General features: G+C 25.3%; 7 protein-coding genes across 7 annotated transcripts; all 7 read left to right on the forward strand.

The window, feature by feature from the left end:
- The first annotated feature begins 703 nt into the window (after window positions 1-703).
- On the forward strand, window positions 704-2,255 carry LOC128965119 (uncharacterized). Its single transcript, XM_054311772.1, has 4 exons — window positions 704-855; window positions 1,235-1,468; window positions 1,632-1,856; window positions 1,959-2,255. Exons 1-4 carry the CDS (start codon window positions 813-815, stop codon window positions 2,195-2,197), a joined length of 741 nt encoding a protein of 246 aa, XP_054167747.1. The 5' UTR covers window positions 704-812; the 3' UTR covers window positions 2,198-2,255.
- Window positions 2,256-5,613: 3,358 nt separating this feature from the next.
- On the forward strand, window positions 5,614-6,859 carry LOC128965128 (uncharacterized). Its single transcript, XM_054311783.1, has 5 exons — window positions 5,614-5,722; window positions 5,795-5,896; window positions 6,029-6,217; window positions 6,287-6,511; window positions 6,611-6,859. The coding sequence occupies exons 1-5, from the start codon at window positions 5,683-5,685 to the stop codon at window positions 6,847-6,849; spliced, it is 795 nt and encodes a 264-aa protein (XP_054167758.1). The 5' UTR covers window positions 5,614-5,682; the 3' UTR covers window positions 6,850-6,859.
- A 1,393-nt stretch (window positions 6,860-8,252) lies between these two features.
- Window positions 8,253-9,057, forward strand: LOC128965272 (uncharacterized). Its single transcript, XM_054311918.1, has 3 exons — window positions 8,253-8,388; window positions 8,455-8,679; window positions 8,782-9,057. Exons 1-3 carry the CDS (start codon window positions 8,253-8,255, stop codon window positions 9,018-9,020), a joined length of 600 nt encoding a protein of 199 aa, XP_054167893.1. The 3' UTR covers window positions 9,021-9,057.
- A 932-nt stretch (window positions 9,058-9,989) lies between these two features.
- LOC128965273 (probable E3 ubiquitin-protein ligase HERC4) lies at window positions 9,990-11,210 on the forward strand. Its single transcript, XM_054311920.1, has 2 exons — window positions 9,990-10,889; window positions 11,181-11,210. The coding sequence occupies exons 1-2, from the start codon at window positions 9,990-9,992 to the stop codon at window positions 11,208-11,210; spliced, it is 930 nt and encodes a 309-aa protein (XP_054167895.1).
- LOC128965007 (uncharacterized) lies at window positions 11,032-14,406 on the forward strand. The gene is made up of 5 exons (XM_054311659.1): window positions 11,032-11,809; window positions 11,923-12,442; window positions 12,804-12,938; window positions 13,184-13,757; window positions 13,985-14,406. Exons 1-5 carry the CDS (start codon window positions 11,210-11,212, stop codon window positions 14,361-14,363), a joined length of 2,208 nt encoding a protein of 735 aa, XP_054167634.1. The 5' UTR covers window positions 11,032-11,209; the 3' UTR covers window positions 14,364-14,406.
- Window positions 14,407-16,540: 2,134 nt separating this feature from the next.
- LOC128965009 (glutamate-gated chloride channel-like) lies at window positions 16,541-18,643 on the forward strand. The gene is made up of 5 exons (XM_054311661.1): window positions 16,541-16,632; window positions 16,750-17,285; window positions 17,411-17,551; window positions 17,658-18,094; window positions 18,328-18,643. Exons 1-5 carry the CDS (start codon window positions 16,565-16,567, stop codon window positions 18,493-18,495), a joined length of 1,350 nt encoding a protein of 449 aa, XP_054167636.1. The 5' UTR covers window positions 16,541-16,564; the 3' UTR covers window positions 18,496-18,643.
- A 1,328-nt stretch (window positions 18,644-19,971) lies between these two features.
- On the forward strand, window positions 19,972-22,536 carry LOC128965042 (glutamate-gated chloride channel-like). Its single transcript, XM_054311695.1, has 5 exons — window positions 19,972-20,051; window positions 20,299-20,786; window positions 21,240-21,374; window positions 21,792-22,222; window positions 22,300-22,536. The coding sequence occupies exons 1-5, from the start codon at window positions 19,993-19,995 to the stop codon at window positions 22,501-22,503; spliced, it is 1,317 nt and encodes a 438-aa protein (XP_054167670.1). The 5' UTR covers window positions 19,972-19,992; the 3' UTR covers window positions 22,504-22,536.
- The last annotated feature ends 468 nt before the right edge of the window (window positions 22,537-23,004 follow it).

The raw sequence follows: 23,004 nt of genomic DNA on the forward strand, positions 1-23,004 counted from the left end.
TTTTTATTAATAAATGAATCATATTTACATAAAATAAAAATAATATATATAATAAGTTATAAATTTTATAAATTTAATAATCAAAATTAAGCAACCAATTTATTTTTTAATTTTTTAAATAATAGAAAGTATGTACTTATAATAATAATAATTTAAACTTTTATAATATTATTATTAATTATATTTTTGCAATTTTATTATTAAACCAGGATTTTCTAATTTTAAAATTAAGTAAAATAAGTGAAAAAAAAACATTTTTAATTAATTAGATTGATATATAAAAAAATATTAAATAAAAAAAATCAAACAATGTTAACACTTGTTAGATGTTTACTAATAAAATACATTTATTATATATATAAATATATATATGACTATTACTTGTATTAATAATATTATTAAAAATTTTTATAATAAATTTGATAAATTATTTGACAACAATAACAGGACATACATACATACCTAAAATATATATATATAATTAATTAGTTTTATCTAGCTTATTTTTTAATAATTAAAACATGATATAGATAGATGACGTAGATCATATTGCAATTAGTAAAATTAATAAACATCATAAAAATTAGTCAATTAATTAATTAATTAAAGTGTGTTTTTTAATTTTAAAAATTACTAATTGATTATTATTTTTTTCAAAAAAAAAGTATATAAACTATGTGTCTGTGTGTTAATTTTTATCTTAAGTTTTAACTCTTAAAAAAATAATTATAATTATTTTTTAAAAAAAAACTAATACAGTTAATTATTTATTTTTTCAAAAAAAATATTTATTAATTAATTAATTAACCACGATGAAATCTACTGTTAGTGCTATATTACTATTGTGTACATTTGGTAAGTTATTATTAAAATAATAATTATTATTATTAAAAAATTAATAATTATTATTATTAAAATATTAATAATTATTATTATTAAAATATTAATAATTATTATTATTAAAATATTAATAATTATTATTATTAAAATATTAATAATAATTATTATTAAAATATTAATAATTATTATTATTAAAATATTAATAATTATTATTATTAAAATATTAATAATTATTATTATTAAAAATAAAAATACAATTGAATTTTCAAAATACTATTAAATTTTACTAATAATTTAGCATGTTAACTTTTTTTTGAAATCAATATATTTTAAAATTAAAAAAAATATTAATATAATTTTTTATTATTATTATTATTATAACTATACTGTATAGCGTGTGCATCGGCACAGTTTGGTCCTATTTTCCCGAACCTACAGCTACCAGGTCTACCGTTYCCTAGATTTCCAATRTTTGGCCACAACCACCACCACCACCACCASCARCAGCAGCCCCCTCATCATCATCATCAACACGATAAGGATTGTGACCATTTACCGGCCGAAAGTGGACAGTTTACTGCCGAAAATGTCCGGCGTATGCCATTAGCTGAACCGGCCATAAATTTAAGTAATACTATTACTATTATTACTAACTACTACTACTAGTAGTAGTAATTTATTATAGCAATTGTCATAAATTGTCGGTAAATTTTTAGTATAAATAATAATTATATATATATATATATATWTWTTTTGTTGTTGCTGTTGTCGTTTTGCGCACCGGTATATAGATTTTACGGCCACTCAGACGACCAATATGACTGTCTTCAAGAATATTGTCTGCACTGGCGGTCCCATCAAACGTATAACACTGGACTCGACTTTCCCCAGTGAAGTCACATGCAATGGTTACGATGCATGGGTTAGCCCGTGGACCTATCAAGTGGTTACTGTCGATAACCGTCGAGAAAATCTGACAATTGCTAACTTTTCACAATATTATACTTTTCTGAATGGTATGTATTTTTTATGAGACTGTATATACAGTAATAGATTATTTGTAAGCACTGGTAGTTAACATAATATTTATCATATATTTTTCATAATCAATTAATTAGGCAATCAGTATGAAGTCAATTACGGTGAGATCAGTGAGGGTCGGTGTAAGGGAGACATGTTTTTCTCGGTCAATGCCTATGTGGCCGACCAGCAGCTCGGGTGTAGCGGTACGGGTCTGAAGTCGGCATCAATTGACTACATTAATGCCCACATCTATGGCTCAAACTGTGCCTCAAACTGTCAATTGGATAGTAAAGTCAAATCGTTTTTCCGTTACGACCCACCCATACATAACTGATTAATTAATTATAAATTGATTAATAATTTTCTTACTCTGAAACATATTTAAAGTTTTGTTTAATTATTTAAATGAATTTTTAAAATGAAATAAAAATTTCTATTATAATTGCATAATTAACTAATTGTATTATTATTATTTTTTGAATAACAATATATAATTAACTAAATATTTGTTATTACTGGACTTTATTATTTTATTGATAAGTTATTTTTTTAAAAAATAAATATGAATTTATTTATAATTCAAAAAATACTATATGTTTATTATGCTTATAAATTTAAACTTATTTTTAAATAATTACTATTAAATATAATACTATTTTTTTGTGTAATAAAATTTAATATATATATATAAATTTTATAACTTTTTTTGTTTGTGTATATTATAATTCAATATATTTATATATTTAACAACTAAAACACATTATCATATGATTAAACAGTATATACAGTGTATAAAAGTGATAATTAAAAACTAAAAAAATTCAAAAACAAGTTTTAATAAACAAATTGAGAGCAAATGATCACTACTTGTATTACTGACTAAACTAAACTCTCTCTCTCTCTCTCTCTCTCTCTCTCTCTCTCTCTCTCTCTCTTTATTCACTTACTCACTCATAGACTAACCCACTCACTCATACACTCACTCACAAAATTATTTAATACAATTAATTGTAAAATGTATTAAAAATTAAAACAAACAAAAAACATTATGCATACATACAATCAACTCGTGTTTAATATAAATAATTGATTGCATTAAATATTGTATACTAAAAGTCCATATATTATGTAACTTTACTCTCAATTACATAAGCTTTTTTCGGACAACATTTTTAGGATAAAAATTTATACATATTTTTTTTGTTTCTTAAAAAAACATAAAAATCTATACAAACAAATGCACTATAAACTTATTGAAAAATGTTAAGCCCATAGATAGACTAATTTTTTCAAGTTATAAAAAAATAATAATAATAAATAATTTTTATTTATATTTTTTTTTTGAAATCAATATAATTATCAAATATATTATATTATTTACAATTATTATCCTTAAAAAATTTTAGTATAAATACTGTGAGATGTTTGGAGACATTGAATATCAATTGTGAATCAATAGCTAATAAATATAATATTATATAATAAAATATAATATAAATTAATTGAAAAAATAGTTAAATATATTTATTTAAACTTATTGTAACTTTTTTGTTGATTGACAAACAAATACAAACAATGTTTTTCAAAGTTAGTATCAAATTTTCATTTTTTAAAATTACTTAATTATTGTTAATAATATTTATTATAACATTATTAATTGATTATTAATATATATATATTTTATTTTCTCTGATATCCCTGTCCACCATTACCACCACTACCTCTACATTAATACTACTACTACTACTACTATAGGTAACAATATGTTTGTCACTACTGGCCGTCCACTTGTCTCACGGCTCGAGTAGTATACCGTTGGCAGTCAAGTCGTCGCGCGATATTCAGGTCATTAATATAAAGTCAGACTCGGGTGACAATCGGCCGACCAGTGTAGACATCGGTGCTATCGATTTACCCGTTGAACTCAATTGGCTAACCCGATCGTCAACATTGAAGACCAAACAGCGTCACATCAGTCGACCGGGTAGTGTCCAACGGGACACAGCCAAAGATGAACCACAAGTGCTCGTACAGGAAATACTGAGACCAGTCGTACAGGAGGTCCGGGAGATTATAGTTCCCCGGAGGACAGTCCTACAGGAGATCAGACCAGTTGAGGAACAGGTGCGTACAGTTGTGGCCAGAGGTGACCGACAAGGACTAGTAGACGACAACGATAGTGGACTTATCGGTGGACGAGGAGATGATGGACGACTCGGTTTGGTTGGTCTCRGAAACGGACGACTAGTCGGTGGTAGCAGTGGTTTAGGACTACTGAAACTCAGTGACAGTGGTTTAGGACAACAACTAAGACTCAGACAACTCAATGATAATAATGATGGCGGATATGGCAGCAGAACCAGCAGTGATGGGGACAGACTGTTGATCAGCTCCGGTAGCATTGGTGGCGGTAGTGGTGATGACAACAGTAAAGATTTAAGTAGTTTATTGAGTGGTTTGCGAAAAGTTAATACCAATAATAATAATAATGATAATCTTAATGGCGGTAGTATTAGACGCTACGGTTATTAGATTATTACGGGTACGTAAAAAATAATAATAAAATTACGGGTATTTAGGACACACACAATACTAGGCTACCGATACTGATTGATAAACCGATTTTTGTTGTTGTTTTTTATTACTTTATTATTATTATTAATATTTATATTAATTAATTAATTAATATAATTATGTAGTATAATGAGTGAACAATTTCATTGTATTATAATCCATAATCTTTTTACTGTATTAGAAATTAATTGTTTTTTAAATAAAATATATTTTTCTGATTTTAATTTTTAAACTGTATCATTATTTTTATATTATTTTTAAATATTTTTACTAAAAAAATAAAATGTTTCCTGTAATATTTATATATAATAAAAAATGATTAAATTGTTTATTATAAAAAAAAATATTAGCTATATGTTATATTATTTATTAAAATTATATAATCTAAAAAAAATTGTTTTCATTATATTAAAATTAATTATGTCTAGCAAATAGTAGACAATAATATAACTGTCAATAAGCTAGACTTAAAAAAACAAACATTTTTATTATTTAATTTAAATAAACATTATATAATAATAATTAAAAATTTATAACAGTATCAATTATAATTATAATAATTAATAATTTGTATTTATAATTGAATATATTTATGTAATTGAAATTTTTTTTGGTACTGTATATTCATATTTTAAATATATAGTTTAATTTTTTTAAAACTTAACTTTAAATCCCGATCATAATTTTTAAAAGCAATTAAAATTTATATTAATTAATTAGTTTACTTTTTAAATTTTTAAACTAAAAACAAATTGCAATACATAAACACTTGTTATTATAAATTTATTTAATTAATTATAATCATTGACTCATATAATCTATATTTTATTGTTATTATTGTAAAACTTGCTAAAAAAAATATTGTTTAAATAAGTAAACGTTAATAAATCAATTATAGTGACAAAATAAAAAATATAATCAATAATAGGATTTATTTTTAGAAAAACAATTATTATAATTATTAATTAGTTGTATCTATCTATTTATCTTGATAAATATTATTCATGATAGTAATTGACGTAGTTTAATATAACATCATCATCATCATCATAACAAATTAACTACCTGAGCTGATTGAAAGGTCCGGGTGTGTGTGTTTGTGTTAAACTAATTGATTTTTTTTTTGATATAAAAAAATAGTATATAAACTGTTTGTTATACTATAAAAAAAATCATTCAAACAAACTAATAGCTTAGTATATCAACTATAAAAAAAAGTTTAACAAAATAACAAAAAAAACAACCATGATAAAATCTAACGCTTTTATTTTATTGGTCACAATTGGTAAATAAATTTATTATTATTTTTGTTATAATAATTATATTATTATTAATTATTTTTTTGTTGTTTGAATAGCATGTGTATCGGCACAGTTCGGTAATTTTTTCCCTAACCATCGACACACCGATGATTGTGATCATAATAGTAATGGACAACACGGTAACCGACATTTCCCAGGTATATACATACACGCAAACGCATATATAAACATATATATATATATATATATATACACAGTTAATATTGCAAAAATATTATTCAATATAATATTAATCAATAATTTTTTTGTATATTTTTATTTAATTATAGGTTTACCGATCCCGAGATTTCCAAATATTTTTGGTCATCAACATCACGGCCAACATCATCATCACCAACAACAACAACAACAGGATAGTGGTATTGGTGGTCAATTTCCGGCACCATTGGCCGAAAATGGACAGTTTACTGCCGAAAATGTTCGACGTATGCCACTAGCCGTTCCCGAAACACATTTAAGTAAGTATTTTATTTTTTTGTTTATTAATACTAATTACTATAACATCAATGATCTGCACCTGTATATAGATTTTACGGCCACTCAGATGACCAATATGACTGTCTTCAAAAATATTGTCTGCACTGGCGGTCCCATCAAACGTATAACATTGGACTCGACTTTCCCCAGTGAAGTCACATGCAATGGTTACGATGCATGGGTTAGCCCGTGGACCTATCAAGTGGTTACTGTCGATAACCGACGAGAAAATCTGACAATTGCTAACTTTTCCCAGTATTATACTTATCTGAATGGTATGTATTTTTTAATGAGACTGTATATACAGTATTGTATAATATGTAAGCACTGGTAGTTAACATACTTGTTATATATTTTGATAATCAATTAATTAGGCAATCAGTATGAAGTCAATTACGGTGAGATCAGTGAGGGTCGGTGTAAGGGAGACATGTTTTTCTCGGTCAATGTCTATGTGGCCGACCAGCAGCTCGGGTGTAGCGGTAGTGGTCTGAAGTCGGCATCAATTGACTACATTAATGCCCACATCTATGGCTCAAACTGTGCCTCAAACTGTCAATTGGATGCTAAAGTCAAATCGTTTTTCCGATACGACCCACCCATACATAACTGATTAACTAATTATTTAATAATTTAATTACTGAAACATATGTAGTTTTATTTAATTATTTAAATGAATTTTATAATGAAATAAAAATTTCTATAATAATTGCATAATTAACTATTTGTATTATTATTTTTTATATATAATTAACTAAATATTTGTTATTATTATTATATTATAGATAAGTTATTTAAAAAAATAAAAATAAATATGCTTTTATTTATAATTCACAAATACTATATATATATATATATATATGTTTATAAATATTAAATTAGTTAATAAAAATGATTTATTTGTTTATTATATAATATATTACTTATATATATATTCAATAGATAATAATTATATAACCTAAAAAATTGTTTTGAACTATCTTAAAATTAATTATGTCTATCAAATAGTAGACAATAATATAAGTGTTAATAAACTAGACTTAAATTTTAAAAAAAACTTTTTTATTATTTAATCTAAATTATATACATTATCTAAAAATTTATAGCAGTGTCAATTTTAATAATAATATTAATAATATTTTATAAAAAAAATAATAATCATAGATATATAATTTATGTAATTGAAAACTTTTTTTGTTATGTAAATTCAAATTTTAAATATATATTAATAGTTTAAATAGTGGTAATAATTTTTAAAAAAATATTTTTTTTTATTTTATTAATTAATTAGTTATTTACTAAATATTTAAACTAAAAACAAATTGCAATACTATAGCACACTTGTTATTATAAATTTATTTAATATATTATAATCATTGACTCATATAATCTATATTTTATTGTTATTATTGTAAAACTTGCTAAAAAAAATATTGTTTAATAAGTAAACGTTAATAAATCAATTATAGTGACAACAACAAAAAAATATAATTAATAATAGGATTTAAAATTTAAAAAAATATTATAGTTATTAATTAGTATTGTCTTGATAAATCTATCATGATAAATTTATCTTGATAAATATTATTCATGGATATTTGACGTAGTTTCATATAATATCATCATAATCATCATGTTGAAAAATAACTACCTGAGCTGATTGAAAGGTCCGGGTGTGTGTGTGTATGTGTGGTTAAACTAATTGATTTTTTAAATAGTATATAAACTGTGTTATACTAGTTATAAAAATATCTATCAAACTTATATCAACTATAAAAATATTTATATATAAAAAARTCGATTAAAAATTTWTAATTTWTAAAAACAAYCATGATAAAATCTATTATTTTATTGTTTACAATTGGTACAATAAATTTATTATTATTTTTGTTTTTTTTTAAATAATTTTACTGTAATATAAAATTTTTTATTTATTTTTTTGTTTGTTGAATAGCATGTGTATCGGCACAGTTCGGTAATTTTTTCGATGCATTACCGTTCCCGAGATTTCCAAATATGTTTGGTCATCAACATCACGGCCAACAACAACAGGGTAGTGGTGGTCAATTTCCGGCACCATTGGCCGAAAATGGACAGWTTACTGCMGAAAATGTCCGACGTATGCCACTAGCCGTTCCCGAAACACATTTAAGTAAGTATTTTTTTTTGTTTATTAATACTAATTACTATAACATCAATGATCTGCACCGGTATATAGATTTTACAGCCACTCAGATGACCAATATGACTGTCTTCAAGAATATTGTTTGCTCTGGGGGTCCAATTAAACGTATAACACTGGACTCGACTTTCCCCAGTGAAGTCACATGCAATGGTTACGATGCATGGGTTAGCCCGTGGACCTATCAAGTGGTTACTGTCGATAATCGGCGAGAAAATCTGACAATTGCTAACTTTTCACAATATTATACTTTTCTGAATGGTATGTATTTTTATGAGACTGTATATAAACTGTATAGTGTGTGTGTAAGCACTGGTAGTTAACATAATATTTATCATATATTTTTGATAATCAATTAATTAGGCAATCAATATGAAGTGAATTACGGTGAGATCAGTGAGGGTCGGTGTAAGGGAGACATGTTTTTCTCGGTCAATGCCTATGTGGCCGACCAGCAGCTCGGGTGTAGCGGTACTGGTCTGAAGTCGGCATCAATTGACTACATTAATGCCCACATCTATGGCTCAAACTGTGCCTCAAACTGTCAATTGGATACTAAAGTCAAATCGTTTTTCCGATACGACCCACCCATACATAACTGATTAATTAATTATTTAGCTAAATATTAATAATCATTAAATATTAATTAAAAAAAAATAATTGAACTATTGATAATTAAATAAATATATTATTTTTGAATGCATTAGAAAAATTGTGTACATTTTTGTTTTACTTTAGTAATATTAACAGAGAGAGTGAGTGAGTGAGTGAGTGAGTGAGTGTGAGAGAGAGAGAGAGAGAGAGAGAGAGAGAGAGAGAGAGAGAGAGAGAGAGAGAGTTGGCCTTCACTTAAAATTTACTTTTATTTTTAGACATATACTACTTGTTTTTATAAATATATTGCTATTATATTTACTTTATTATTAATACTAATGTAATGTCACGTATACACATGTGTTAATAATATTAGAGATGCTAATACAATTTATTTTAGTTATATATTTTATACTATATAATTATTATTATTAAAAAATTAATGTAAAATTTTTTAATTTATTTTTATATTTACATTGAATAGTTTACAAAAAAATTTATATATATATATATTTATATTAAAGTATATATATATATAAATAAATTTGTTTATTTGATAGTATGTAATATATAGTTTATTGCATTATCATTAATTGTGTTATATAATAATAATAATAATTTTTTATAAACATGTGTGTGTGTGTGTGAGAGAGAGAGAGAGAGAGAGAGAGAGAGAGTCATAGTCATAGCAATAGTATTTATGATAAAAAAAWATWAAAAATATTTACTATTATATTAWACAATAKTACTGTATTATATRTGTTATTTATTATTAAAATGTGAAAATAAAAGTGCATTTTTTAATAATAATAATAATAATATTATTATTATTAACAAAATTTAATTTTACTATTAATAATAATTTAATAATTCAATTGTCTATTAATATGATGACTACTACTACTACTACTACTACTACTACTACTACTACTACTACTACTACTACACCAACACAAACACGGGATAAATGGTTGAAAATGATTGACAAGTTTTATGTGTTTGACGACGACCTGGGCATCAATATGCTGTTTGTCACCACCAACACTACCGGAGCTAATGATGCTGACAGGGTATACGGTTTGGGTGCCAACTCGTGGGGATCGTTAGGTTTGGGCAACAATCGSCGKGTAGGYGAACCKCGTGAGCTGAAACAATTGAGAGGTTCGGGTATTGACCAGTTTGCCAATGGCCGCGAGTTTGTTGTAGGACTGAACCATAAGACCGGCCGAGTCTATAGTTTTGGTTTGAATAGATGGGGACAGTTAGGTTTGCCGGTTGATGACAAAAAGTTTAAATGGCCAAACATTGTACAGATACCCGATCCTAATGACCAGTTAATTCAGGATCTAAGTTGCGGTTCATATCATACACTAGTATTGACCGGTAATAATAGAGTGTACGGTTGGGGTCGCAATCAATTTGGTCAAATCGGTAGCCGAGAGCCTACTACTACTACCGGTGCTRCTRCTGATGATGATTACATTGTAAGGACACCCGAAATGGTCGACTTTGGTGACGACAGCGACAACAAGTATTGTATAAAAACTGTCCGATGTTTTGAAAATACATCCATAGCGTTGACCACTGGGGGTCAAGTGTTTAGTTGGGGTCACAATCGGGATCATCAGTTAGGTCACGAAAATATTGRTGAAATTATATGGCGTCCAAAATTGGTCTACAATTTGTTTGGCGTTATCGATGTACAGTCCGATTATAAAAATACCTATTTTTGTTGTACTACTACTACTACTACTACTACTACTACCGATAGTAGCACAGGTAGTAGTGATAGTAATGTATATTATTTTTGTGGCCAATATTTTACTACTGATGGCAACAACAACAACACTACTGTCCACATACAGGAGCTGCCAATTGTATTGAAAACATTGCCACATAATAAACAAGTCAAACATATTCAGTCAATAATATCGTATAAATCAAATAAATCAAGATTTTTATGTAGTTTAGAAACTAATGATAATATCTATGAATTAATAGCCAATAGTTTAGTTGAAACTAATAATAGTTTTGATAATTATTTTCAATGTTGTAGCTATTGGTTTGATATAACATTGAAAACATATGAATCAATAATGAATTATTTACTGATAATATCCGCGAGTTTTTAGTTAATACTTTTAAGACAATTAAAACTGAATCAATAGTTAAGACACCAGACTATTGGCTCCGGTTGATGGAAACGGTATATGTTTTTGACGACTGTTTCGGTATTAATATGCTATTTGTTACCAATGATGACGATAATGATGATAATGATGATAATGATAGTCATCGGGTCTATGGTTTGGGTGCCAATGCATACGGATCGTTAGGTTTAGGTCATAATCAGTCAATGTCGGAGCCACAGGAGCTCAAAGACATGCGATACAAACGTGTAGTCAATATATTGAACGGCGAAAAGTTTGTAATTTTTGTGACCAACGATTGCCTGTATAGTTGTGGCTATAATCGTTGGGGACAGTTGGGTATTGGCCACCAGTTGTCCGTTGACTTTGATTTTAAGCGACCAATGAAAGTACCGATTACTGATGGCTCGATAGTAGACGTTAGCTGCGGCCGAGCGCATACACTGGTGCTGACCGATAGTGGCCAAGTATATGGCTGGGGATTGAATGATTTGGGACAAGTAGGTAGCCGTGACCTGCAGTGCGAGTCAGTTGATCGGCCCGAACGGATAGATTTTGGTCAACATAACGGACCGACTGACAACTATTGTATTAAATCGGTCTACTGTTGTCAGGCACAGTCGTTTGCACTGACCAGTGATGGACAGGTATGTTTGTTTATGTGTGTATGTGTATGTGTATGTGTATGTGTATGTGTAGGTGTATGTGTAGGTGTATGTGTATGTGTATGTGTAATATACAAATATATTATGTGTTACAGGTGTTTAGCTGGGGTCACAACGTTAGCCAACAATTAGGACTGAGCTTATCGGATATGGCCATATGTAGGCCCCGATTGATCACTGATTTATCGGGTATTACATCGATCAGTGCGGGTACTGGTATAACCTATTTTCTAAGCCAAACCCAGCAATTGGTCTACTTTTGTGGTCTAACAGTCAACCAACGTACGGCTATTGAAATACATGACAAACCCGAACAGTTGGGAACACTAGACAACTATAATGATTTTCAGTCGATTGTTTCATACAAATGGAATTATCTGGAACTGGTATGCCTTAGGGACAGTTGTCTGTATAGACTGGTCGGACGTAAACTAAATAAATTAGAAAAATTATATACTACTAGTCTAGACTATTGTCTAGACAGGTATCATATAGTATTGAAACCATTGAAAAAATCTACTAAAAATTTTAATAATGAAACAATCAATCAATTTATTCGACAAACATTTCAAACTATCCTAAATGAATTTAGAAATTTATCTAGCTTAAATGAAGGTAAAATTTAAATTTTATTTAATTATTAATTTTTACAAAATACTAATTATTAATTTTTAAAAAATACTAATTATTAATTTTTTGAAAAATACTAATTATTAATTTATATATATATATTATTGTGTGTGTTGTGAAAAATACTAATTATTAATTTTTTAAAAATACTAATTATTAATTTTTAAAAAAATACTAATTATTAATTTTTACAAAATACTAATTATTAATTTTTAAAAAATACTAATTATTAATTTTTTTTAAAATACTAATTATTATAATTTAAGTTTAAGTTTTTTGTTTTAAAAATTTTATTTTCAATTTATTATTATTTATTTATTTCATTTTTTTTTGGTTTTATTTATAGACAAAATTTTTAATCAATATTATCGCTGTTATGATGAACTGCAAGCACTGGGATCGGGTGGCTTTGGAAAGGTATATAAATGTAGGCATAAGTTTCATAAGGATATTGTTGCCATCAAAGTCATTGATGTTAAAAGTAATTTTTTTTAAATTTTTTTATATTATTTAATAATATTAATATTAAAATATTTAAATTATTAATAAATATTTAAATTATTAATAAATATTTAAATTATTAATATTATTAAAATATTTAAATTATTAAKAAATATATTTAAATTATTAATAAATATATTTAAATTATTAATAAATATATTTAAATTATTAATAAATATTTAAATTATTATTAAAATATTTAAATTATATAAAAATAAATAATAGATTCAATACTAATAAGCGAACTATTGGAAAAAGAGATGGCCAGGGAGGCCAACTTGAAATCAGATTATTTGGTACATATATTCGGTATCTGGGCCTACCATACCCGGGTCTATCTGGAAATGGAGTTGTGCACAATGAGCCTAAGGGATGCCATCAAATTGAAGGCACGGGTGTTTGATAGGCCCCAGAATTTAGGCCAACCCATGAATCGCATGGAATTTTTCATAACATGCGAAATGCTATACGAAATACTTGAATGCGTCCGCTATTTGCACGAATTGAGTCCCCGGCCGGTCATACATCGGGATATAAAACCCGATAATATACTGGTTGTTGAGGACATACGAAACGGCCGATTCCTGAAGCTATGCGATCTGGGTTTGTCGGCCGTACTCAACAACAACAACAAACTGCTAGTGGTAGCCAATGGTGAGCCTAAACCGATGACTACCGGTGCGGGTACACCAAAATATATGGCACCCGAAGTCAAGTTTGGCGGCAATTATACAACAAAAGCCGATATCTATAGCTTAGGCATTACTATTGAAGATATGTTTGATATACATATTAATGAGTATTATTATTATATTATACTAATTAATTAATTAATTAATTTTTTTTACTATTATTTACTAATTTGATTTCTAAGCTATAAATAGTATCTAATTGTAAAAAAATAAAACAATTTTTTTTATTAATAATTATATATTAATAGATACTAAAGTATTGAGTTTTAAATATTTTATTTTTATTATTATTAATTTATTAATAATATTATTTTTTAATTTTTATATTTTTAAGTCCACGCGATAACTATCTATCAGATGAATTGGGAGACAATTACTGTCAAATATTTGCTATCATTCATCAAACAACACAAACAATTTATGATAGGAGACCTACCTGTGCTCAGATTATCGATGGCTACAGTAATTGGCGTATGTCTAGACTAGTGATGTTGGATAATTTGGATAAGTTAAAGTCAGATCTCAATGAAATCAAACGTAAGGAACGGGAGATACGTTTTAGGGCCGACAACGATGATGACGGTATCGACACCGGCGGCAATAGTGTTGTGAATGGMTTTTACGGAGAGTTTTTATTTAAATTTGCTTTTTTAAAAATCAATGGCTATTATAATAATGTTAATATGAAAATGTATGACGATTTAGAAATATAATTTTATGTGTATGTGTATGTGTATGTGTATGTGTATGTGTATGTGTATGTGTATGTGTATGTGTATGTGTATGTGTATGTGTATGTGTATGTGTATGTGTATGTATGTATGTGTATGTGTATGTGTATGTGTATGTGTATGTGTATGTGTATGTGTATGTGTATGTGTATGTGTATGTGTATGTGTATGTGTATGTGTATGTGTATGTGTATGTGTATGTGTATGTGTATGTGTATGTGTATGTTTGATTGTGTGTATGTATATATGTGTGTATGTATTTGTGTGTGTGTTTGTGTATGTGTATATATGTGTGTATGTATTTGTGTGTGTGTTTGTGTATGTGTATATATGTGTGTATGTATTTGTGTGTGTGTTTGTGTATGTGTATATATGTGTGTATGTATTTGTGTGTGTGTATGTGTATATATGTGTGTATGTATATGTTTGATTGTGTGTGTTTTTTGTGTGTGTATGTATGTATGTATGTGTGTGTTTGTATATATAAAATTCACTTTGTGTATATATATATTTTATTTTATAAATTTATATACAGTATACTCATACAGTATTTATTTAATAGTGTTTACAAATAGTTTAATTAATAAAATAAAAAAATAGTTAATATAATTTTTTTGTATTATATTTTTAAACATTTATAATATGATTATAATACAGTACTTATTTATTTATTTATTCATAATTGTTATTGTTACTGCACACAGAAAGTTCCTGTATATTTTAGAGAATAAATGTTCCCTAAATTTTGGGAACTTTTAGAGAATTTTTATTCACTGATAGCTTTGCTATTATTTTATGAAAAAGTTGGTAATTATTGGGGAATTTGATCCAAAAATTAGGGAACTTAACCCTAACATACATTACGGTAGTCTAAAGTTAACTTTTTTGTGTCGTATGTGTTGTAAAACTAAAGGGATTTTTTAATGAGTAATAGTTTATATATAGTTATAGTATTGTCTACAATAGTTTAATCTAAATTTATTAATATTAATTATGTTTAATTATTTTTAACTAATTATGTATAGTTACTTTAACTAAATATTATATTTAATCATATAAATTATATAATATCTAATTTTGATAGTTCTAAAATAACTTAATTAATTATTAATTGTCTAATATACTGTAATTACAAATACATGTAAATCTCTCACACAAAACATCTCTTTATAAATTATCAATAAATTAATTGATTAAAAAATAAACTTTATTTTGCATTTAAATTTCACAATCACAAAATCACAAAAAATTCCTAATTGTAATGAAAAATTTGGTATGTGTGTGTGTGTGTGTGTTAGGAAACAAAAATCATAAAAATTTCCTAAATTGTGTGTGTGTGTGTGTGTGTGTGTGTGTGTTAATTTTTTGGAAAAAATTTACCTTGTGTTGTGTGTGTGTGTGTGTTTATATATATATACTTTTTGTTTAAATTTTCTAAAACTTTTGGATAAAAAATTCCTAATAAGTACCTAAAATATTAGTAAAAGTTTTAGTCACAATAAATTCCTAAATTTTTCATTAAATTTTAACTAAATTTTTGACATCAATTTTTCCAGGGGGACTTTTTTTGATCATTTTTTGTTCCCAAACACTTCTGTGTGTGGGTATTATTATTTGACATAAAATAAATATAACCTTGATAAATTGTCCATATCATAGTCAATATTAAATATTTAGTTATTTTTTTTGTAAACTAATACATTATATTAGTTTTTTTAGATGACATTATCTAACAGTTTATTTAATAATAAACATATGATTCTTAGATCTACAGTAAACATATTTATTGTCAAAAATTATTAAATAAATATAAATTAAAGCTTAAATTTTTTTCAATAGAAATTTGATTAAAATTGATTAAATAAAACTTAATTTATTTGAATATTAATAAAAAAAATAGATGTTGTTTATAATAAATAAAGTATTGCAAAATTATCTAATAGTTTATGTAATATACGACAGTATATACTGTATATATAAAGGGTTATAAAGTAAATAGATTTCCATAAAGTTTATATATATATATAAGCAATGATTTATTATATTTGTTAAATGAAAAAATCTGATTATTATTATTAATAATAATAATAAAGTATTAGTAAATTAATGTTAACTTATTAAAAATATAATTTTAAATTTACTAAATAAAAAAATATTTATTTATTTTTTTTAAAAACTCAATAATGAAAATACTATACAGTTGTCTATGTTTATGGTTATTGATTTTGCTATATGTATCGCTAACATTAAGGTAATAACTATTACTATTATTATACAATACAAAATAATAATAATTTTTTTTTAAAAAAAAACTTTATTTTACACCCACTAACCCACGCCTCACACTCTCACACACACACACACACAGCGATACAAATATTAAGGGACTGGATGAAAAAATTGTTAACCAATTGTTGGCCAACTATGACAAACGTTTCAATCCTAATGGCTATACTACCGACACCACCAGCACCACCAACAATGGGTCAAACGGTACTACCGGTGCTGCCGGCAGTGGTAGTGGTGGTCCGGTTATTGTACGCAACAGTATCTACATACGTAGCCTGGAGTATGTGRACAGCCGTCGACAGGAATGGAAACTGCAGATGACTTTCCGTCAGCAATGGTTGGATGAGAGGCTGGCCTACGCTGACGACAACAACAATCAGGTCATACCGTACGTACAGTTAGGTACGACCGACCATATTTGGATACCCGATACTATGATATCCAATTCACGGGAAACAGTGAAACATACTGATGTTGTACCCAATATATTGGTACGTATTATGCCCGACGGCCAGGTATTGATGTCTATGCGTATGACAGTAACACTGGACTGTCCGATGGATTTACATGACTATCCGTTTGATAGGCAAACCTGTCCCATATATATGGCTAGTTGTAAGTTAAAAACAAAAAAATATTTATTTATTTTTTATATAAATAGTTTATTAATTATATTTTATTATTATTATAATTATTATTATAATTATTATTATAATAATTATTATTATTATTTTGGTTAGATGGCTACACTATGAAACACCTAGTATATTTATGGAAAGAAAATGATCCAGTACAGGTATCTAAAAAGTTAAATGTTAGACAACTGGTATTTAAAATGGAAAACTACARTACAAGCTATTGTAATGCACGTACGAATACAGGTACTAAACTGTTACTACTAAACTAATAATAAAAATATAAATATATATTTTTAAAAATAAATAAATTATTAATACGTTATTATTTTTTTTTTAAAAATGTATCAAGGTGAATATTCATGTTATAAACTGGAAATGCAATTTCAACGTCAAACCCGCCGCTATATCTGGCAATGGTTTGTACCGACAGTCTGGTTGACGTTTGTCGGGTTTGTATCGTTCCTGATACCCGTACAAAACTACCGGCGCCCGCAACTATTGCTGGTCATGCTATTGGCCCAATACCTACACAATCAGGTGGCCAACTGGCGATCGGCAGCCGATGATCTGGATGTTAGCTATTTGACCCTAAAAGACATGTATTTTATCAGTAGTTTTGGGTTTTTATTGGCCGCACTCCTAGAGTACGGTATGGTCTGGTTTGTGGACAGTTATAGCCGCCGGCGTTGTCGTAGTGGACCTAATAGTCTACGCGATAGTAATATCCAATTGGTGACCAACAACAACAACAACAACATCAAGGATGACCAGCTGTCCGATAATATGGTAATACTATATATATATCTATAGTTTATATTAAATATTATTCATATATTATAATATTATAACTAATATTATTAATATGTTTTTAATGTTTGTTTGTTAAAAAAATTTTTAATTAATTTATTTTATTATTTTAAATAATTTTATTTTTTTTATTTTTTTATTGGAAATATTTATTTAAATTAATAATTTTGTTGTTGTTTTTTTAATTTTTATATAAATTTTTAATTTTCTAGAAATCTATGGCCAAATTTAGTTCAATGGAAAGTAATGATGAACTAGTAGTGGACAGTCCTATTGTTTACTACTACTACTACTGGTTTTTTACAAATAAAGTAGACCTGATTTGTGCCATACTGTTCCCAATGGCATATCTGGGCTATTTGATTTATTATTTTAGCTAGATAATATTATGATGTCTAAAAAAACAATTTACTTTTTTTTGATAATGTTTATTTTCTAAAAAATTAATAAAAATAAATATATACCACAAATATTTTTTTAACAATATAGTAGTCTATTATTGTGTTTTATTTTTTAAGTAATAGTTATATATATATATAATTTATATATAAAATTGTATAATCAAAATCATATAATAATAAAAGTTAATTTTTTTCAAAAAAAAATTTACAAAAAAAAATAATTCAAATATTGATTACTTAGTATTGTTTCTAAATTATACACTAAAATATTTATATATATATAATCATAAATTTATTATTGAATAAATATTTACAGTTTTTTTTTGAATAAAAATATACAAAATGTATTTATTTATTTTTTGAAAACTTATATAACTTTTCAAAAAAAATAAATAATTAATTTTATAAATACTTTTACTTAAAATAATATTACGATTAATTTTTTAAATTAAAATTAATTGTTTAATGTTTGTTTGTTTGTGACACTGTTTATTAAATTACATATATTGTTATATTTAATATTTAAATAGTTATCAAATAAACAAACAAATAAAAAATATGTGTTATTTTAGATTATTTTAATTATTATTTTAACTATTTATTATTATAATTTAAATTTCAATGTCATTTATATTATAGTTGTTTTTTCTAGAAATGTTAAACAATTTTTTTATTAAAAAAAATATTAACAGTATTGAAGTCATAATTTATTTAGATATACAAAATAGTTAATTAAATAAATAGTATAAAAAAAATTATATTTAATTATAAAAACTTATCTATTATTTGTTATGTCAATCCATTAATCAATCATTTTTATAATAATGTAAATGTAAATGTAATAGTAATATACATGTATATATATATAAAATAAAATATATTACATTAATATTTACATAAATAATTAGCAATATTTTAAATTAAAATTAGATAAGTATTATATAATCAACAACAACAAAAAATCTTTTATTATCTTATAATAATTTTTTTTAACTAAATTAATACATAAATTTTTTGGTAACCTTGAAATATACTTAATATTTGTCAACTAATTTTTATTTTAAACAAATAATAATAATAATAATAATATCATTATTATATTACCCTTGAAATAACTTGTATAATATTTAAAAACTTGTTGAATATATAATAATAATTTACAACCAAAAAAAAAAATTATATTTTTGTCATCATTTACATCAAAATAATGCTTATATACTCATAAATGGTAAACATAATTAATTTAATTTATTTTTAAATAATATTAATATATTTATTTAAAACTTGAAAAATATTTTTTTTGTGTTTAAAAAGTTAAAAACAAGTTTTTCAAATGCTATTAAAAAGTTTTCCCATAAATGATAGTAATTATCAGCTAAATGTAATTTTTTCAGTAATATTAATATTATATATATAATCTAAAAATATATTTCATTAAAAATTAAATAATAATAGTTTTTTTAAAATAATAATAATATGAATTTAATTCAAACATCACTAGTAGTATTATCGTTATGTTTAACTTTGGTTTTAAGGTATAAAAATTAAACTATAAATATTAAACTTTAATTTTTTTTGTATTTTTAATTTTAAAAAATTAAACCAATAATAATTATAAATAAAAGTAAAAAAAATAATTAATTAAATTTAGGCAAAAATATATATATATTATTGGTTAACCAAAATAATTGTTAAAATTAATTTTTATTTTTAAATGTAAATAATAATTAAATAAAAATTTATTATTTATTTATTTTTATTTTATTTTTATTTTTTTTGCAGTCAAGTCAAAGAATATTATGAACAAAAAACTGTTGAAAAACTATTAGCTAATTATGACCGGCGTTTCAATCCGTGGGAGTATAACTGGTCGGCCAATGGTACCGTACATTTAGGACCGATTAACGTAACCGTCAATATGTATGTCCGTAGTATTGAATATATCGACAGTAAACGTATGCAATGGAAAGTACAGCTAACGTATCGACAGAAATGGCAGGACATGCGACTCCAATATGACGATAGACAGGGTATCATCAGATACGTACAGTTAGCTAATCCATTGGATACGATATGGGTTCCCGATATGTTTATATCTAACGCGCGTGAAACCTACAAACACGTAGATATACTGCCCAATCAATTGGTTCGGATCTATCCGGACGGTTGGGTATTGTTTTCAATTAGACTCACGACAACAATGTCGTGTCCAATGAATTTAGTAAACTATCCGTTTGATAGGCAAGTGTGCTCAATACAGTTGGCTAGTTGTAAGTATTTATTATTATTATTATTATTATTATTATTATTATTATTATTATTATTATTATTATTATTATTATTATTATTATTATTATTATTATTATTATTATTATTATTATTATTATTATTATTATTATTATTATTATTATTATAAAAACGTATTAATAATTTAAATAACTTTTATATGTTATTATGATATAAATTATTGTGAAATATAGAGTATATATTTTTTTTAAAAAATCGAAACAAAAGATAATAATATTTTAATTAATTTTTATAAATTTAATTATTGTAATTATACATAGAATTTACATTATTATACTGTACAGTATATAATAATATAAATGATTATTATTATTATTATTATTTATTATTATTAATATTTAAAAATATTTTTTTTAAATTAAAAAATTGACCATCATAAACTTGGCTACTCCTATCCCCGCCCAACCCCCCGTTAGATGGCTACACTACTGACAGTTTAGTGTACATGTGGAAAGAGGATGATCCAGTACAGATAACTAAAAATGTTTATTTACCACAATTTACCTTGAACAAATATCTAACATCCTATTGTACATCACGTACAAATACAGGTAATTATTTTTTTTAACTATAGTAACTAATTTTTAACTATAGTATTAAATATAGTAATTATTTATTAAATATAGTAATTATTTTTTAAGTATAGTAATTATTTTTAAATATAGTAATTCTTTATTAAATATAGTAATTATTTTTAACTAAAGTAATTTTTTAAATATAGTAACTTATTTTTAACTATAGTAATTATTTATTAACTATAGTAATTATTTATTAACTATAGTAATTATTTATTAACTATAGTAACTAATTTTTAACTATAGTAATTATTTTTACCAATAGTAATTATTTTTAACAATAGTAATTATTTTTAACAATAGTAATTATTTATTAACTATAGTAACTAATTTATAACTATAGTAATTTATTTTAAATTAGTATAAATTTTAATTAATTTTTTTAATCCATAGGTGAATATTCATGTTTAAAAGTAGACCTACAATTTACCCGGGCACCACTGCCATACATATGGCAATGGTTTGTACCGATGACCTGGCTGACCTTTCTCGGGTTTATATCGTTTTTCGTACGACCAGCCAATTCCGGGCGCCTGCAACTGTTGCTGGCCATACTGGCCATACAGTACGTACATAGTACACTATCAACTAAATGGTCCGACTCTAAGGTCAGCTATACTACGCTCAGGGATCTGTATTTTGGGGTCAGTTATGTGTTTACATTCGGCGCACTTGTCGAGTACGCCCTGGTATGGCTAATGGACAGTCGTCATCGTCGTCAACGTAATAGGACTAACCAGGACTACTCGATTAACAATAATAATAATAATAAACGCTATACTAATACTACAGGTGCTGGCGATTCACCCGATCTTAATGTTATGGTAAGCATACAAATGATTTTTTTTTATAAATTTTAATTATTTTTGAATAAATTTTTTTTTAATTTTAATTTTTTCAGAAACCTATACTCAAATATAATTCATTAAACAATGAGGGTTTGAATCGTCAATCAATGGGTAGCACCGGTACTACTACTACCTACTGGTGCTTTAATAATAAATTGGATCTAGCTAGTGCCATACTATTTCCAATATTATATTTGGGATTTATTATTTATTTTATTTGTAAAGTTACCCTGATATTAGATATTGAATCTATTTGAATGATTTAAATAAATAAAAATTAATATTAATATTGTAATCAAACGAAATAATAATAGTTTATTAAAAAAAATAATTTTATTTTAAATTTACAAAAAACAAAGAATATATACATTTAAATTAGAATTTATTAATAACTTTTTTTTAAAAATACAAATTGATAACTTTTATTATTATTATTGACAAAAAAATATTTTTATGTTTTTAAAAAACATACTATTCTGAATATTAGATTTTTAAAAATATTTTTTTTTTTTAATTTTCTTTTTATTGATTTGATTTTTTTAAAAATAAATTGTAATGGGTAAATAAAATATTAAATAAAATTAACATTTTAAAAAAAAAATCAAGAATAACAACAATTTACTATTTTATAAAATTACTTAATAATAATAAATGATTTGCACTGAAATTCACGCACATTATAGCAAACTCCCAGTTATTCATTGGAAATAAATCCAAACAATAGAAACCAATGACCGATCCATTCAAACGTTCAATCG

This window comes from Oppia nitens, unplaced genomic scaffold (genome assembly GCF_028296485.1).
Source record: "Oppia nitens isolate AA-2021 unplaced genomic scaffold, nextdenovo-longstitch-racon4-pilon3 scaffold16_pilon_pilon_pilon, whole genome shotgun sequence".
Taxonomy (NCBI): Eukaryota; Metazoa; Arthropoda; class Arachnida; order Sarcoptiformes; family Oppiidae; genus Oppia; species Oppia nitens.

Coding starts and splice junctions, on each gene's coding strand:
- LOC128965042 (XM_054311695.1), top strand. CDS start 19,993: ATGAATTTAATTCAAACATCACTAGTAGTATTATCGTTATGTTTAACT. Junction 21,375..21,791: donor TACATCACGTACAAATACAG/GTAATTATTTTT, acceptor TTTAATCCATAG/GTGAATATTCATGTTTAAAA. Junction 22,223..22,299: donor CACCCGATCTTAATGTTATG/GTAAGCATACAA, acceptor TAATTTTTTCAG/AAACCTATACTCAAATATAA.
- LOC128965128 (XM_054311783.1), top strand. CDS start 5,683: ATGATAAAATCTAACGCTTTTATTTTATTGGTCACAATTG. Junction 5,723..5,794: donor TATTTTATTGGTCACAATTG/GTAAATAAATTT, acceptor TTGTTTGAATAG/CATGTGTATCGGCACAGTTC. Junction 6,218..6,286: donor CGTTCCCGAAACACATTTAA/GTAAGTATTTTA, acceptor ACCTGTATATAG/ATTTTACGGCCACTCAGATG.